Here is a 19,164-nt window from a genome sequence, read left to right as displayed (position 1 = left end):
GTCGCGAGTGTCGCTTCTAAAGAAGCTGTGTAGTTTCAACTACGAAGAAGGTGCGGATATGGAGAAGCACCTGTTCGCGATCGAAGAGTTGTTTGATCGGCTGTCGTGTGCGGGGCAGAAGCTCGAAAGTTCGCTGCAAGTGGCGATGGTGTATCGCAGTCTGCCGGAATCGTACAACGGGTTGGTGACGGCTTTGGAAAGCCGGCCAGATGACGACCAGACTCTGGAGTTCGTGAAGCAGCGGCTGATGGACGAGTACCACCGACGGATGGAGAAGCGTGATGTGTCCAGTGAGCGCAGTGACCGTGCGCTGAAAGCGAATAACGAGGGCAGAGGAAGAAGAAGACAGCGAGTGTGCTACTACTGCCGGAAACCTGGCCACTTCCGCAGGGATTGCCCAGAGCTGCGTGAAAAAGAAGAAAAAGGTCCGGAAGTGAAGAAAGCTGTGAAGAAAAATCCCGGAATTTGTTTTGGTGTTGGCGGACAGCGGAAGCGGAACGGCTGGTACGTGGACAGTGGCTGTTCGAGCCACATGACCAGCGACAGGAAGTTCTTCGATAAGATCGACGAAAGTGTGAAGATTGAAGTGAACTTGGCGGATGGCTCGGTGCTGAGATCCGCCGGTGTAGGAGAAGGCTTCCTGAAGTGCGTTACTGACAACGGGGAAGTGATCAGTCAGTAGCTGTCTGCAGAGGAATGGACTAGCTTGTTTTCTTTGTGCTCAATAAGCTATCCTGGAATTGGAATTGTCTTGGTGTACTTCCAATAGGTTATGGGCCCAGGAACGGTTCATCTGCGAATGTGCTCTACAGGAGGATCGGCCGCATAAGCCGTGTAACGCCGCACGGGATCCGTAGGAGGAGCTGCTGATTGGTCAGAGCATGTACAAGCATCGGAGTCGGGCCACTTGTACAGGGCTCGAGTTGAGGAGGAACTTCGTGATCCTCGGAAGGTAGAACCTCGACGAGCTTCGTGATCCGTTAGGAGGTAGAACCTGAACTTCGTGGTGGATAAGAAGAAGGAGCTTCGTGATCTTCGGAAGGTAGAACCTGGACGACTTTTGTGATGGACGAGATGGTAGAACCTGGAAGAGCTTTGTGGACCTGGACGAGGAGTTTGGCGACAGGAGGAGCAATCCGGATGACGACACTAAGGAGGAGTGTTGAGATTGTAGTGTCGCACCCGTAGGTAGAATATACGGGAATCGTCGGTGGTAGTATTTAGAGGTATGTTATGTTGTGCTTAGTGGAAATGAATTGTAGATACCTGGATGAAATAAAAGGAACAGCAGTTGCTAGTTGAGTTATCAGTCAGTAGCTGTCTGCAGAGGAATGGACTAGCTTGTTTTCTTTGTGCTCAATAAGCTATCCTGGAATTGGAATTGTCTTTGTGTACTTCCAATAATTTTAATCAAATTGTGAATGAAATTTCCTATCTGATACCTTTTTTCTTGTCTTGATTTTTTTTTCCGACCCATTGAACCAGAGGACTTACACCACTGTCATCCTGCATACATTTTGGCTCTTCCTCACATCGTTTTTGGTACTTCGCGTTTTGGTACCCACTTTCTGGTCGGTTTGCCCTAATTTGCTCCCGATTTTCGAGTATACGGCTCGAATGCTGCAAGTGCTAGTTTCTGGCAATTAATTATATTGTCGCACCGCCACCAAACCGGATCGCGCCAGTGAGACTCGCGACGCGCCTCAACTCGCGCGATTTTGAAATCAGTTTTTTAGTGTGGCGCTGCATTCTTACGATTTTTATGAACACAGCGCACTATTCACATATTAGCTGCGACGCACGGGGCCCGAGAAAACAATAATTGTAAATAAATGTTGGTCTTGATTTCTACCGGATACATAATATTGCGTTGCATCGTCATATTTGATGACGCTTTTCCTCTTTCAACATTTTGTTGAATGATTTACGCATCAGTGAGGTATCATTGATGTCTCCTATAGGCCTTTTCATGTGACAGATCCGTCTATGCATTTGTTTACATCGGTGGAGGACCGGTGCTAACACGGGCCTGTCATTTTCATAGAAGAACTGTCAAAGTGCTTCCCGATCAGCTGATTTGAGACGTCATGTGAATAGGCCTATCTAAAAAATCATATGTTTTGTTAGTCCCAATAGAATCAAAACAAAGACACTGGACGCCATGTTGAATCAATGTTGGGTAGCTAATAGGGTCCTAAAGCCCTTTCCTAATTTTAGTACCAAACGCTTAAGTTTAGGCCAGAAATGCATGTTTACTCAATTTTTAAATGGTTTTCATTGGTTTAATCCCAAAAAACATTATGAACGGTTTTTGAAATTTTGTCACACCCCTTGACTTAAACTCAAATTTTTGGGTATATTTTGATTTTCGTGTCCCTTCCGAAATGTCAGATAGGAACAACCCCAGTGTTAAAACTAAAAGCCCTGTGGCATTTTTGTAGAGAAAGTGAACGTCAAACATGATCAAAACTGTCAAGATTCATATTTGAAACCATTTTTAAAATTAAAGTTTAAATATGTTATAGTCGTTATTTGAGCTGGAAAAATTGCTAAAGTAGTTGCAAGAACATGCTCTTTCGTATTGTAAAGTAAAAACAAGAATTCATTAAACATTTTAGGACCCAATTGGGTCCTAAAATTTGTAATGAAATCTTGTTTTTATTTAATAACACGAAAAAGCATGTTACTGTAATTACTTTAGCAATTTTTCCCGCTCAAATAATGGCTATATCATGTTTAAACTTTAATTTAAAAATTTGGTCCATAAATGAACCTTGACACTTTTGATCATGTTTGACGTTCGCTTAGTCGACAAAAACACCACAGGGGTTTTAGTTCGACCACTGGGGTTGTTCCTATCTGACATTTCGTAAGGGACACGGATAACAAAATACACCCAAAATTTGAGTTTAAGTCAAAAGATGTGACAAAATCTAATAAACATGTTTTTGGGCTTAAATGAACGGAAAACATTAGAAAATTGAGTAAACATGTGTTTTTGGCCTAAACTTAAGCGTTTGGCACTAAAATTTGGACAGGGCTTTAGGACCCAATTATTGGCTCATTTCACACCCCTGCATTGAACAGCTCTAACCTCTAGGGCTAACTTCCCTCAACTTTGGGTTAATAATCCAGACGAAGAGCGTGATTTAGTTTTAGCGTGCGCTGTGTCTACTCCCTCGATCGGCCTCTGCTGCCAAAGTGACATATTTACTTTTCTGTCTCTCACCACGGCGTGTGCGTTTGTTGACGTCTAGTGCGCTGTCAAATTTCATTCTTTTCTTCGTACCATCACCTCGTGTTGATTCTGTACCGAACCGTTGCTGGACGGTTTTTCAGTATTTTCCGCGGAAAAGTGTCGGAAAATCAGCCAAGATGAGTATGTACAACTTCAAAAAGATCATGGTGGTGCCGCCAGCAAAGGTAAGTTTGATTTGATCGATTTAAATAGGAGTATTTGATTGTTTTCAACAACGTCATTTCTAACCTGTATTGACATGTTATTTTCAGGCCTTCATCGATATTATGCTATCGAAGACCCAGCGGAAAACTCCGACGGTGGTCCACAAGCACTACAAAATCAGCCGGATCCGGGCGTTTTATATGCGCAAGGTGAAATACACCCAGCAGAACTTCCACGATAGGCTGTCGCAAATCATTCAGGATTTTCCCAAGCTGGACGATGTGCATCCATTCTACGCTGATCTGATGAATGTGCTGTACGATAAGGACCATTACAAGTTGGCACTCGGACAGCTCAATACGGCTAGGCATCTGATTGATACGTAAGTAAAATAGATAGGGTGTCGACTACCTGTATTGTCAGGAAATTCAATGTTTGTCCTGGGAAGTCGGAGAACTGCACTAAAGATCAGGGAAAAATTATCAATACTCAACAGTTATCTGATCTGATCTGATTGCAAAGTTATCTATTTGCCGGATGTCGAGTAGAGTTGTACCGAATATTGAATATGCAATAATTATTGTTCTGCCGAATACCTAGTCTGAATATTCGGCAGAAAAATACCATAATATTTGGAATAGTCGCCTGTTTCATAAAAAAATACATATTTTTATTAAACCGTGATTAACACAAAGAAGATCTGAAACCGGTTAAGGAATTTACAGAAATTGTAAGTTCATTGCTTTTTTGCATTTCTGAAGTTATTTACTTCGGACAAAGCCCACATTTTGTTCAAACGTAAAACATGAAAATTTTACACCACATTACAGGCAACAAGTGCAATGCAATGATAGATTCTCATTAGGGGTCGTCCATAAATGACGTAGCTTTTTAGGGGGGAGGGGGGACTTCACGAATTTGTGACGAGGGGGAGGGAGGGGTCCTAGCAAGTGGACGTAGCATTTTGAATCACATCGGTAAAATGAGAGGCGCTGATAAAAATGACATACAATTATTTTTATCAAACTTCTTTTTTTTTGCTTGATTTAGAAAGTTGAATTATAAAATGATGATTCAGCTTCAAAACATTCATATGACAAAATTGGAAAAATTCTAAGAAATTTTAAATTTTCTTGATAAGTGTATTCAAACAGATTTTTTAATGCTGTAAAAACTATGTGAAAATTTTATTCATGTCTTGATAAATTAATTTAAAAATAAACAAGTTTAAAGTTAAAAAAAATATCCAAAAACAACGTTTTAACGATTTTGAAAACATTATTCTAGTTCTATTCATATTTTTTGTTAGAGCTTATTTCTTAAAAAAAAACATATGTTCGTTTTTGCACATATTACATTGAAACAAGATATTTATTCCGTGAATTATGCTTTCAATGTTGCAGAAGATCTTCACCCAATCTCATCGATTTGTTTTGATATCTCAATAATCTTGATGGAATAGCCTGAATACAACTTGATGGAAAAGCCTGGTCAACAGATTAGAGTGTTATCGAAATTGTTCTATCATTCAATTTTCTTAATAACTCGGTAATTTGGAGAAAGATTATTCTTAGTCTTTAATTGTTTTGTTATAGGCTGTGTAAGATTATTTCAGTATGGGGAACGATAATGATGTTAAGCTGAATTATTAATAAAGATGAATAATTTGTATGATAATCGCTAAGATCTTCTGAACATTCCAAATATTACAAGTGTAATCTTTTCTACATCTGGCCACTGATTGCTAAATGGATTTGAATTTGGATAATAATGACGAACAGCCATTTCAAATTAAGATATGCTGTTGATCATTTTTATTGAAATATATTCCCTAACAACGAATTATTAAAAAACAATCCTCTAATATAAAGAATTTTCTTTTCAACCTATTATAAAATCTATTGTACCTCAACTCGTTACTGTTAGCTTCATCAATCCAATCACAGATTTGTTTTTCTACATTTTCAGCTGTAAACTTTTTTTTCATGGTAACAACAGCAAAAGTAATACAATTTAGACAACAACTTAGGAAAAAGTTTATTCAAACTGTTTTTCAAAATAGTTTTGAGCGCTACTGCATACCAAACTTTTAATCGTTACATTATCCTTACGTTTCAGACAATAATTAATACTAAGCTTTGTATTGAACTTCTGAATTCCATTTATTTGTTTTAACCCAATTGCTAATAAAAACAAAAAGAGAGGGGTTGCTTGATATGTTACGTATTTTCCAAGGGGGGGTATCAGCATTTGTGACGAAATGCTACGAGGGGGGAGGGGGTGTAAAAAATCAGTGAAAAAATGCTACGTCATTTATGAACACCCCTTAACATTGCTACAGATTTGAGCAAAAAACTGGGTTTGAAAATTTGTAATACAAAAATTTGTAATTTGTTGTACCTCGTCTCGTTTTGCAATGAAGGCTAAATTTCGTGTATTTCGATGCTTCCGCGAAAATGCAAATTTCCATTATCTCTAACGATGCTGTTATTATTATTATTATTATCTTTTATTTTAACTTGAATTTTGAAAGAGGGAAAAACCCCTTTGAGTGATTTCATCTAGAAATCTTTCTCAAAAAGGCACAAAACCTCTTTATCTTTTCAAACAACATTACAAAAATAAGTCTTAAATACTAAAGGCTCATCCGGAATTGATCCATATCGGAGCCGTTGGAGTCATCATGAGGGTCCTCGTATATCCAAGTTACTTGAGTTAAAACAACTTAAACTCCGAATGGTACAAAGGATTAGTTATCTGAAAATATACAAAAAAAAAAAAAAACGAACAGTATCAACTATAATAAGAAATTTCATTAAAATATCCATATAAAATTTTTAAAATATTTAAATTTTTAAGCGCCAAAATATTTCGAATAGATGAAGGTATATTAAGACCCAATCTTGAAATTTTTTCAAATGCATTTTTTCTTGGCAAATCAAAACGAGTACAATTAAAGACAATATGATCTATATCTTCATATGATTCACCACATTCACAAAGATTAGTGTCCTTGATATTTATGCGGTATAAATGACTGTTACATATATAGTGATTAGACATAAGTCTGGTATAAAAACAAATAAAATTACGGCTGACCGATAATTGATGAAACCAAGGGAAATGCTTCACCTTAGGACAAATGGAATAACAATAACGCCCTTTATCACTTGTATTCCAAGCGATTTGCCAATTATTTATAGAATTTTGTTTCAATTTAGTAAAGTATTCTGATGGAAAAATAACCCGATCATAAATTATTCCACGAGAAATACCTAATTTTGCTAAAGAGTCAGCTTGTTCATTACCATAAATATTAGAATGGGCAGGAACCCAAACAAATTTAATGACAAATCCTCTAGAAAACAAATCATTCAATATTTCTTTGATAGATAAAATAATTTTACTTGTTTTCAAATTGAAATTAATTGTGTTTAGAGCATGAAGGCTACTAAAACTATCAGAACACACCATATATATATTTGGAGCACAATTTCTGATTAAACAACAAGCAAAATGGAGAGCTGTTAATTCAGCTATGTAAATAGAACAAGGAGCTTCTAATTTAAAAAAATGTGCTATATGAAAATTGAAAACTCCAAAACCTGCTATATTATTGATAAAAGACCCATCTGTGAAATAAATTTGTTCAGGTTCCACCCCAATAAATTTACGTTCAAATAATAATTTTGCAAAATTTGAACGAGCACTAAAATGAATATGTTTCAATTCTTCATGCAAGGTAAAATCAACATAAGGACGAAAAGAATGAACATTCATGTTATAATAACGATGCTGTTCTAAATGATAATTCTTGTTATTTACAGCTTTTTAATTGAATCAGGATTTTTTTTTAAATTTTTGGACGATATCCAGCCCTGAGACAAATCCTTGTACACTATTTTAATAGGCTTTTAACCTTTACGTTACCGGCCTCCGAAAAGGCATTTTCGAATAGCTGCCATTCCGTCAAATTCCATTCGATTTTTTTGTAACCACCGTCAATTTACTTTAAAAAGGTTTCAGTTATGTGTCATAAAATGAGAATGCTATTCGGAGCCATGCCGGAGATATTCCGGATTGTACTGAGGTCACAAGGGTGCCAAATTTGGGAAATGTGATTTTTTTTTACTTATTGCAGTTACAACTCTGAAGTTTTTATGTAAAATATAAGATAATGGTCTATTGTCATAATTTCAACATAATTCGAATAAGTGAACCGTTACGGAACATGGTAGCCGGTTCCGCCAAGGCCAGTTTGGGTACATCTCCGTTTCATGTCCAAAACATACCGTGCGACGTCTCAATCTTCATGAATTCGGGAGAACATGTCAATAAAAGAAGAAAAACCCCGGTACAAACAGATGTGGCCACTCCAGATCTCTTGGCACAGGTTCCACGAGGGCCTCTTTGGGGAAATTTCCGTTTTATGACCAAAACATACCGTGTGACGTCTCAATCTTCTTCAATTCGGGAGAACATGTCAATAAAGGAAGAATAAACAAAATATCCATAGATGTGACTACTCCAGAGCACCTGACACAGGTTCTGCCAGGGCCTCTTTGAGGACATTTCCGTTTCTTGCCGGAAACATACCGTGCGACGTCTTAATCTTCATGAATTCGAGGAAACTTGTCAATAAACGAAGATTTGGTAACTCCCTGTTTCAAGATTCAAAAAAAAAAAAAAATACATGAAGAATTTGTAAGTAGAACCCTTGCGGATAATGAGCATGAGCTCAAGCATAGATGACCGGTTCGTAGTTGCACTCCGTGATTGACCGGAGCAGTGGAAGATGCACAGAGATTTAATGAATGGGGCTTGGGATTAGCGAACCATTCTCAAAGAGCACGAAGCGAGAGTTCAAAGACTGAATATGCCTCTGCATCTCCACAATTGTCTTGGAAAGTTCCTTTGGATTAGTGGGTGTTTCTGGTCCCATCGCTCGCTCCAGCTGGAGCAAGCAATACAATCGATGGACCAAACATTTATGACTGGATTACTCCACTTTTTCTTCGCACTGCGCGAACCGGACACGTCTGGTTTCTATTGCATCGCTCTCCCCCGTAGGGTCAAGCGACACAATCGATGGACCGAACACTAATCTGCAGCAAAACCCTTTGCGGGTAATAGATGAAATCTCGAATGGGTTCCAAATTAGATAATTGCTGGCTAGATTATTGTTCAATTTCTGATGAAATCCTTAACATATTCTAAGCAAAATTTTTATTCTGTTGCACGTGGAATTCCTCCATTCATGAATAAGCGGTACGATTGACGGAACCGACGTTTGGTCGAATTTACTCTTCTCTTAACGGGCAATAGGTTGTTCTTTTTTTATACTGTTAAAACAATTATTGGCAGTAAATATGCCAAAGGTCAGTAAGCCTAAGGGATTTCATAAATCATATGTTTTTATGGTATATTCATGGGGAGTTCCAAAGCGAATTCCTTATAAGTTTTTATCAACAAATTTATTGAGAACCCTGAGTAATTAATAGAAAATTTTCTTCGAAGTTTACAATAGATTCCTGGTAACAATCTAGGATTCTTGTTGGATTTCTGATGGTGTTCGGAACAAAGTTCTGGTGGATTCCTTGTTAGTTTTCTTATTAGCTTTCTGCTGAGTTTTAACTAGTTGCACAGTGCATTCCTGGCGTATTCATGAAGATCTGCATAACAGGTTTTCCAACAATCGTAGAAAACATCTGTTCAGAAAGATCCTGTCTAAGACTGCGTCAGTGCAGAAAAGCCACATCAGTTTGTATGTATTTTATCCTAGATTTATTTAAATGCTTTTCATAATTTTCATTATGCTATACCCGTGGCACATCATGTTTTGTTCAAATATCGGAAAATTTTCAAAAAAGGTTTTCGGCGTAACCTATTCCTTGTGCTCTGGAGTAGCCAGATCTGTAGGTAGCGAGGTCATTCTTCATTTATTGACATATATTTTCCTTCAAATAACGGTAACGTCATAAAATAGGCCTTTCTGAAACCTGTACGTGATGTTCAGGCAGGAGTGGAAACACAGGGATCATTCCTCATTAATTGTCATGTTCTTTCGAATTCACGTCACACGATTTGTTATGGTTATAAAACAGAAATATCTTCAAGGAGGCACTGGTGGAACCTGTGCTTGGAGCTATGGAGTGGCCACATCAGATGTTAATAAGTTAATTCTTCTTTTATTGACATGTTTTTTACAATTCACAAAGATTGAGCCAAAGCAGAAATATCCCCAAAGAAGCCCTTATGGATCCTGTGCCAGAAGCTCTGGAGTGGCCAAATCTTTTATCACCGTGTTATTTTTCTTTTATTGACAAGTTATTAAAAATTTATTAAGATTGAGAGGTCGCACGGTATGTTTATGGACATAAAATGGAAATGTTCCCCAAGAATCCCTCGTGGAACCTGTGCCTGGAAATCTGGAGTGGCCACATCTGTTCGTACCGAGCTTTTTCTTCTTTTATTGACAAGTTCTCTTAAATTCACAAAGATTGATACGTCGCACGGTATGTTTCCGACAAAAAAATGGAAATATCCTAAAAGAGGCCCTGGCGGAATTTTTTCTTTATTGACATGTTCTCCCGAATTCATGAAGATTGAGACGTCGCACGGTATGTTTTGGACATGAAACGGAAATGTCCCCAAACTGGCCCTGGCGGAACCGGCTACGATGTTCCGGAACGATCCACTTATTCAAATTATGTTGAAATGATGACAATTGACCATTATCTCACGTTTTACATAAAAACTTTAGTGTTGTAGCTGAAATAAATAAAAAAATAATCACATTTCCCGAATTTGACAACCCGGAATATCTCCGGCATGGTTCCGAATTCAGCATTGTCCATTTATGACAAATAACTGAAACCTTTTTAAAGTAAACTGAGGGTAGTTTCAAGAATATCGAATGGAAATTGACGAAATGGCAGCTGTTTGGAAATGCCTTATCGGAGGCCGGTAGTTAAAAACATGGATGATATCATGAATTTTTAGTCATCAAAACTCCCGTGCAAAAGTTTAGGGTCACCCTCAAAAATCATACAAAAGTGTTTGTCCATATCTATGTGAATGTTCGTCTGATTGAAACTCTTCGTGTTGGAAAGGCAATGAGTTAATCTTACTTCGTAGCTGTTTGTCAAAGCCGTTTCAAAAAATCTTACGATTTTCCCTCCAAAATTTTGGAGGTGATCTTCAAAAAATATGAGATTATGTTTATTTTTTGGTCTTGAAGTCTGACCTGTCCGTGCTGAAAATACTTTTCAGTGTAATTTCAAACAACGAAACTTCAAGTAAAAATATATAAAGTAATTTTTTTTGCAATTTATCATCGTAATAGTCTGTTCTTCATCACGCCAATCTGTCATGAAACGGTCTACTTTCCTGCGCTGAATTTAAAAAAAAATAAATTTGTTTCAAAAACACAGTGAAAAAGGCTAGTGTCCGACTTTCGAAGCGTCCGGCAATTCGATGCAGCACGGTACTATGCAGTAGCTACTAGATCATGATTCTATACTCCTCAGATCAATTCAAGAGTCAACTGATTGTTTCAATAGTAAAATTATTGATAAACAATCAATTTACTGTTGAAAATCAACCATATTTTTAAACCAATTTCAAAAATTTAGCCCATTCACAACATTGTTTGTTCAAGCACTTTATATAAGTCGTGGGAACACAAGATGTAACTCATTGCCTTTCGAATGCCGTCTAATTAGTTTCAATCTGACGTACAATCACAGACATATGGACAAAACACTTTTAAATATTTTTTAAGGGGTGACCCCAAACTTTGGCATAGGAGTGTATACGACGTATTGTGTTCTAGTTTTACCTATAATTCAAATAGTCATAAATGTATTTTCTTGTAAAAATCGTACCTTTTCAGTTTAAATTAATCGATTTAAGAGTATGGATTTTTTCAACAAGCCGACTAGTCAAGGAATTTGTTTGTTTTTTCTAATTGAATCGACGTCCTGACGGCGTTTTTTTATATTTCGCTGTTTGATTTTTTTAGTATATTTCTCGGGATGTTTGAAATATGCCGTCAAACAAAACATAGTATGATTCTATAACATTCCCCAGAAAACCATTCCCCCGAAAACCATTCCCCAGAATTCCGTTCCCCAGAATGAACCATTCCCCAGAAAATCGTTCCCCAGAATGTAACATTCCCCAGAATTCCATTCCCCAGAATGCACCATTCCCCAGAAAGCTATATGAATATCCATTTTTTTTTTTTTCTTTTTTTAATTATTGCTTTGCGTGAGTCACCTTATGTGGGGGCGCAGATTGTCGTAGCGGTAAACGCGCAGCTATTCAGCAAGACCAAGCTGAGGGTCGTGAGCTCGTATCCCACCGGTCGAGGATCTTTTCGGGTTGGAAATTTTCTCGACTTCCCAGGGCATAGAGTATCTTCGTACCTGCCACACGATATACGCATGCAAAAATGGTCATTGGCATAGTAAGCTCTCAGTTAATAACTGTGGAAGTGCTCATAAGAACACTAAGCTGAGAAGCAGGCTCTGTCCCTGTAGGAACGTAACGCCAGAAAAGAGGAAGAAGAGTCACTTATGTGACAGGCTAAGGTCTGATGTGACAAAACAAATATGTAGGTAGGAGGGTTAGGGACATAATGAACACACGGGGCGAAATGGACACCCCCTTACTCTCTGGGAATATGCATATTTCAGCAAAACTTTATAAACTGTACGAAATCTGTATTGTATAGGGCAAGTGTACCATTAGTGGTGCACCTAAGGGAAAACTGCTAAAACACGGTGTTAAGATCATGAAATATATGATTTTAACGTATCATTCGATAGATCTCAAATCCTTCTATCAGTCAAATGTATAAAAATCACGATTAATTTGAAATTTCTCTGCAAAAATCCTTGCACCAATAATAGGAACACTGTTCCTTTAGTGGAGGTATATTTTAAGGATGGTTCCTTTAGTGGCGCAAACCATTGATTTCTTATGGGACCCTCCACTATGGGTACTGATGCACCACTATAGGTGCAAAGGAGCAAAAAAATTAAGCAAAATAATTGTTTTAAATAGTTTTACGGTTAAATTTCATGAATATTATTCGATTACTTGTATCATTTTCGCATTGTGCATAATACAAAAATATCACATAATCATTTATTAGCGCGAAACATGCCAAAACACACTACCTCCACTATTGGAGCTACCTCCACTAAGGGAGCGTTTGCCCTATGAACGTTTTGACGGTATAAAAGTTTACGCTTTGCTTCATTTGTCCTCTGAAATTCTACTATATTTTTTTCTCAGCTTCAAATTAGTTTATAAGCAAAGCAGAGGAAGCGGTGGATTTATTTTAGAGCAAAGAAACATATTTCCATTCTATGTAAAATAAGCATTTACCTAATGTGTCCAATATGCCCATAATCCCCCTATTCATGAGTATTTTGCATATTATTATAATACACCCTTTTTTTAATACATTCCCATAAAATATACAGACTATATGTTTATTTTTGCATATATAGTGATGCACCCTTCTTTCAGTGTTATCTCATTAATGATATAGGCAAAATATATCGATGGAGAGCCCATATAGCAAAAGGTCACTTGGCATAAAATAATTTGGTATAAAACCATTTGCCATCCAGCCATACTTATGCTCCTTCTTTTCAAAAAGGATGTTCTTCATGTCATGCCAAATGGTCATTGGTCAAATAACCATTATACCAAATGGTCCTTGATCATTTAATCAATCATGCCAAATGCCTTCTTTCCATTTGGTATTCTTACGGAAAATTTTGTCTATATCGTCAACAGGATAAGACTGAAAGAAGGGTGTATCACTATTTTGTGCAAAATTAAACAAGTCATTTGTAATTTAGACTTGACGCAAAGAAGGGCGTATCATTTTAATGTGCAGAATAGTAAGTTTTTATTCTGCCGAGTTTACGTAATCATTATATCGGAAACGTATAATATGATACTACGAACGTCTTTATTCTAATCGGTGTAGCCCTAAAAAGTAAGAGGTGATGCACCTTCTTAAAACATTGATGAAAAGCTGCATACATCACTACATTTGATAAAAATTGGACATACATGTGAAATTATACATTTGGAATCTACTATACCGAAAGAAGGGTGTAGCTCTATTTTGTGCAGAGTAGTGATGAGTTGTTCTTCTTCTTCTTTCTGGCGTTACGTCCCCACTGGGACAGAGCCTGCTTCTCAGCTTAGTGTTCTTATGAGCACTTCCACAGTTATTAACTGAGAGCTTACTATGCCAATGACCATTTTTGCATGCGTATATCGTGTGGCAGGTACGAAGATACTCTATGCCCTGGGAAGTCGAGAAAATTTCCAACCCGAAAAGATCCTCGACCAGTGGGATTCGAACCCACGACCCTCAGCTTGGTCTTGCTGAATAGCTGCGCGTTTACCGCTACGGCTATCTGGGCCCCTTAAGTGATGAGTTGTATATTCTTTTAAATAAATATTGGATATTGTGTTTCCCCATAGACTGATCTATCAGTTTTTATAAGTGCCAATAAAAGTGAAACTACTGTGATAGTTCATTTGCAAATGAAATTTGAATTATGCGTTAAGTGTTCATAATTAGTAGCACCAATGCTAATCTTCTCATGTACTTGTAAACAACTTTGTATGGAGTTTAATTTTCAAGTTTTTTAAATAGATTATTTCAAAACTTTAAAGTAGGTATATAATTTTCTGGGGAATGGTCCATTCTGGGGATTGGTTTTCTGGGGAATGGTTCATTCTGGGGAGTGAAATTCTGGGGAATGGTACATTCTGGGGAATGAGATTCTGGGGAATGGAATTCTGGGGAATGGGTTTCGGGGGAATGGTTTTCTGGGGAATGTTATAGAATCCATAGTATTGTTAGCTTACTTGTATCAAGATATGTTAAAAATCATTTAACACTTTTCTTAATTTTGTTTCCTTTCTCAGGGTTGCGAAGGATTACGTACGACTTCTCAAGTTCGGTGATTCGCTGTATCGTTGCAAACAGCTGAAGAAAGCCGCTCTCGGTCGAATGGCCACAATCATGAAACGCCAGGCTTCTAATTTGACCTATTTGGAACAAGTTCGTCAGCATTTGTCACGTTTGCCATCTATCGATCCGTACACCAGGACTATCATTATTTGCGGTTTCCCGAACGTCGGAAAATCCAGCTTCATCAACAAAGTCACCAGAGCCGATGTTGAAGTTCAACCTTATGCTTTCACCACGAAGAGTCTATACGTCGGACATATGGATTACAAGTACCTCAGATGGCAAGTGATTGACACACCTGGAATTTTGGATCATCCTTTGGAAGAAAGAAACGTAATCGAAATGCAGGCCATAACGGCCATGGCTCATTTGCGCGCTTGCATTCTGTATTTCATGGATGTTTCCGAGCAGTGCGGTCATTCCATTGAGGAACAAGCAAAATTGTTCGACAGTATCAAACCCCTTTTTGTGAACAAGCCTTTGCTACTTGTTCTGAACAAAACTGATATTCTGACGTTGGATGAATTGGCCCCTGAAAAGAAGAAAATCATTGAAGACATTACAGATGAAGCTGAAGAAATTCCAATTATGCAAATGTCCACAGTCACTGAGACGGGAGTGATAGAAGTTAAAACTGAAGCCTGCGAACGACTTCTTGGCTATCGCGTTGATCAAAAATTGAAGGCCAAAAAGATCGAAGGAGTGCTGAATCGTCTTCATGTGGCCATGCCTGAGAAACGTGACGACAAAGAGCGTCCACCTTGCATACCAGAATCCGTTCTCGCTGCTAGAGCCGCCAATGCCGAGAAAATTGCTCGTCGCCAACGCAAACTTGAGAAGGAAATCGAACAGGAAATGGGAGACGAATACACGTTGGACCTCAAGAAGAACTACGCCGACATTGCGGAGGAGGAGCGCTACGATGTTATTCCTGAATTCCTCAACGGCGTCAATATCGCAGACTACATCGATCCAGAAATCTTCGAAAAATTGGAAGAACTCGAACGCGATGAAGGGTTGCGTTTGGAATCAGGATTCTACGATCCTCCACCACTCAATTTGGACGAAACTCTCCTTGAAATTCGTGAAATGGCCAAACAAATTCGTCTCAAGCGATTCTTGCTCAAGGATGCACGGAAACTACAGCAGAAGAGCGGTCGCCCAGTTATGCCACGACACAAACAAGCCATGGTTCGCGATCGAAAGGTGGATCATTTGCGTAAAACTATGGAAAATCTTGGTGTCGATATGTCTGGAACGGAGCAAGCTAACTTTGCCAAGAACCAAGTTGACGTTCGACGCAGCCTTGTCCCTGCCGTTGGTGGTCCTAAAACACCCAAGAAGGATCGTGAATCGTCCGCCATTGTCAAGGCTACTGGACAATTGATCAAGAGGAGAACTCCCGGTCACGAGCTGGGCATCAAGGATGTTGTGGTAAGTTTAACAAATGGTAATAAGCAACAACAGTTTTCTAATATTTTTTCCTTACAAAACAGCTCAAGAAGAAGGCCAAGGTGATGGCGAAGCACGACATTGCTAAGAAGGTAACGAAACTGGCCCGGAAGGGTGAAGCCGATCGTCACATACCGGATCTAAAACCGAAACATCTGTTCGCTGGCAAACGAGGCGCTGGAACTACGGATCGTCGTTAAAATTATTAACTTCGATTTATATTAAGGTCCTGCTTCGCTTGTGATTGATAAGGTACGTGTTTAAGTTTCGTTCGGTTAACTTCTATTGCTATTTTCTTCTTATTGATTGTATTGTGCTTTGGCAATGCAGATTGTAACTGGAATAAGATTAACATATAAATGATGATTTATATACAAAACCAAGCGATTTTTTTCATCCGAAATATTCATAAAATATCAAATTTGGCAATTTCTTTGGATACATCATTATTTTATAGAATCTGTCAGCAGAACAATGCTGATACCTCCAGTAATTTCTACAGAAAAATTCTCATAGGATTTCGCCTGATTTTTCCAATTGTTATTCCAGGAAATGCTTCAAAGATTCCCTAACAATTCGCAAAAAAATATTCCTGAATTTATTTTAGAAATATGTTTAGAGATTTTTCTGGAAATTCTACAATAACTGTTCTAGGAGTTCCTATGTAGATCCTTTCGTCATACTTTTTGAATTATTTCACCGGAATTCCTACAATAATTTCTTCACGAATTGTCTGAGGGAATACTCTATAAACTCATCCAGTATTCATGTAGTCTATTTTGAAGATTTTGAGTAATTTCTCAAGTGAATTCTATATGGATTTATTGAAATTCTTCTATAAAGAAATTTTATAGAACTTGTGGTGATTTATCAAAATCGCAGTAACCCTTGCCATGTGGAAGATTATTACCTATCTGCCAAGTATTACTTGACATAAAGTGAAGAAACTCCACATTGACGACGAGAGAACCCAAACTCGTCTACGACGGCCATCATAAATCAAAATATTTTGCGAGGAATATGAATATGTGAAGAGTTCTGACAGTAGTCTGAAGCGTTTTCCGGAGAATTGTAGACACAGGAAAACTTGATAAAAAGATGAAAAACACAAGAATCAAGAACTTTGAGGACAAAACCAAGGAACAATATTTGTTGGATGTCGATTATGTGCTAATGACTACTTTTGCGTTAAGTTTAACGGTAGAAAAAGTAGGTACGCAATTAATAAAAACATCGCCTTAGAAGGGATGTTGACTTAGCGGCGGATTCGATCCGTCGGATCAGGATGCTCAAATAGAAAAGTTCGCCTATAATGGGAACATGAGGAAATACAAATGCTTGGCTTAGAGAGGAGCGACCGCAGCGACAGTTTCGAACTGTCGGGTCCGGTGGAGAAATAAATGCTCGCTCTAGAAGGGAGCTGAAATACAAAAACTTGTTTCAAAACGAGTTGCCGAAGCGGCAGATTCGATCTGTTGGGTCCGGCGGAAGTTGAAAATAAGCTCGCCTTATAAGGGAACAGGCAAAGCGAAGGTTGTGGTCAATGTGAAACATCGTAAGTGACAAATTCGATCTGCCAGGTTTGCAGGAGATGCTCATCTTTGTAGAAAGCAGCCGTATTAAAGGGATTCCACGGAGGCATGCAAGTCGATTCTGATCGACCATTTCAAAAATATCTGAAACTTTGCACAGTTTTTCAGTTCCATCTAAATCGTCATTTTCCGATATCAAATCTTCAAGTTGAGTCACGACTAACTTTTCAAAAGGGTGTATGTGAAAATGGTTCAAAAATATTCAAAAAGCTGCACAGCAAAAACGGTTCGTTCGATTGTTAGACAACTAAAGAAACAAAGTTAGACAACTAAATAAAGATTCCAAAAAAAATACACACAGTAAAAAAAAATTTTTTTGCGTTAAAAAACATAATTTTTGTCACAAAAACTCAAATATCTCAAAACCCTATCGGAATACCAACGTAATTGAGGGAAAACGGTCTATTATATTAGCTATCTACCATAAAAATTTGGTGATGGTAAGCCAATAAACAAAAAAGTTATGACATTTCAAATATTTCACAAATTTGACACTTAGTGAATTTTTTTTTTTTCATTGTTAATTTTTTTTAGGACCGCAGTTTGTTGCTGAATTTTTTGTTAAGGGTACCACATGAGGTTAACAAGTTGTTTTCATGATATTTTATTTAATTATTCATAACTATTATAGCATCTATTAGAAAGTTAGACGCGATCCAGTGTTGTGATCTAAAGTCTTGATAGTGTCATATTTTTTATTGTACGTAACTGAAGAAAAATTCTCTCAATAGTGTTGAAACCTTTTGATAAAAGAAACCTATAAGAAATCTAATATTGAAGACAAAAGCTACAAAAAAAGTTTTCTATACAGGTATACGACTAGTTTACCTGCAAAAAGTTTACCTCGTAGAGAACAAGGCGGGTCTATACCCAGGTGATCTAGTATACGTAAAGCAGGTCGGTTTTCTCGGCGCTGGTTTTCTCCACAAAGTTAAAATCTGATTACACCTGGGTATAGACCCGCCTTGGTAGAGAATAGACTTTGTTAATCATATTTGGGAGAAAGCGAGTAACTTCAACAACATCAAAAACATGATAGGTACATACCATGAACATACTCACGAAAAAGCTAAAAATATACTACCACTATGGTTATAAAAGATTTAATTGTAAATTTTTTCTTCAGTCAAGCAAACGACACCAAACTAGTCGGTAAAAACTTAAAAGTGATTTTGTTTATTAAAATCTAACGAGCAACATGAGTAGTCGCTTTCTCAACTGTTGCAGGCCGTTTGCAGAAAAAAAGTGTTCGAAAGAGCTACGAAATCTCACCGAAAGCACCATAGATAAACTGAAAGCGGCTGGTTATGCTCCAATGTCTACATTGAATACAAATTTACGCATTTGTACGTCCTGCCGTTTAAACGTTGACAAACGGGCAATCTGTACATCATCGGTGGATCAGGTTGCAGGAAGTTCGAAAACAACAACAACTGAGGAATTACTAGATGCACCGACAACAACTGAGGAGTTACCAGAAGTACCAAGTGCAGATAGTCTTGCCACGGTACCATCAGCGACATTTGTTTCAACAAATCAATCAGAGGATGAGTGCATCCAGAAGGTCAACATCGAACGCTTCAACGAAGGGATAGCTGGAATAAAAGTGACTCCGATTAAATGGACGAAGATGGGTTACGTCAATTATCCCGAGTAAAAATACCGTGAAATCAACGAAGCTGTACGAAGAAACCTCTTCAAATTAG

The 19,164-nt window shown here is 37.8% G+C and overlaps 1 protein-coding gene across 1 annotated transcript; it reads left to right on the top strand.

Moving 5' to 3' along the window:
• The first annotated feature begins 3,260 nt into the window (after positions 1–3,260).
• LOC5572534 (nucleolar GTP-binding protein 1) lies at positions 3,261–16,241 on the top strand. Its single transcript, XM_001654011.2, has 4 exons — positions 3,261–3,423; positions 3,511–3,785; positions 14,369–15,848; positions 15,911–16,241. The coding sequence occupies exons 1-4, from the start codon at positions 3,376–3,378 to the stop codon at positions 16,064–16,066; spliced, it is 1,959 nt and encodes a 652-aa protein (XP_001654061.2). The 5' UTR covers positions 3,261–3,375; the 3' UTR covers positions 16,067–16,241.
• Positions 16,242–19,164: the final 2,923 nt, after the last annotated feature.

This window comes from Aedes aegypti, chromosome 2, assembly GCF_002204515.2.
Source record: "Aedes aegypti strain LVP_AGWG chromosome 2, AaegL5.0 Primary Assembly, whole genome shotgun sequence".
Classification (NCBI taxonomy): domain Eukaryota; kingdom Metazoa; phylum Arthropoda; class Insecta; order Diptera; family Culicidae; genus Aedes; species Aedes aegypti.
This window is presented reverse-complemented; position numbering and strand designations above follow the sequence as displayed.

Excerpts from the sequence above, each read along its gene's own strand:
- LOC5572534 (XM_001654011.2), top strand. The coding sequence starts at position 3,376 with ATGAGTATGTACAACTTCAAAAAGATCATGGTGGTGCCGCCAGCAAAG. Across the intron at positions 3,424-3,510 it reads TGGTGGTGCCGCCAGCAAAG|GCCTTCATCGATATTATGCT; the intron begins GTAAGTTTGATT and ends TGTTATTTTCAG. Across the intron at positions 3,786-14,368 it reads GCTAGGCATCTGATTGATAC|GGTTGCGAAGGATTACGTAC; the intron begins GTAAGTAAAATA and ends TTCCTTTCTCAG.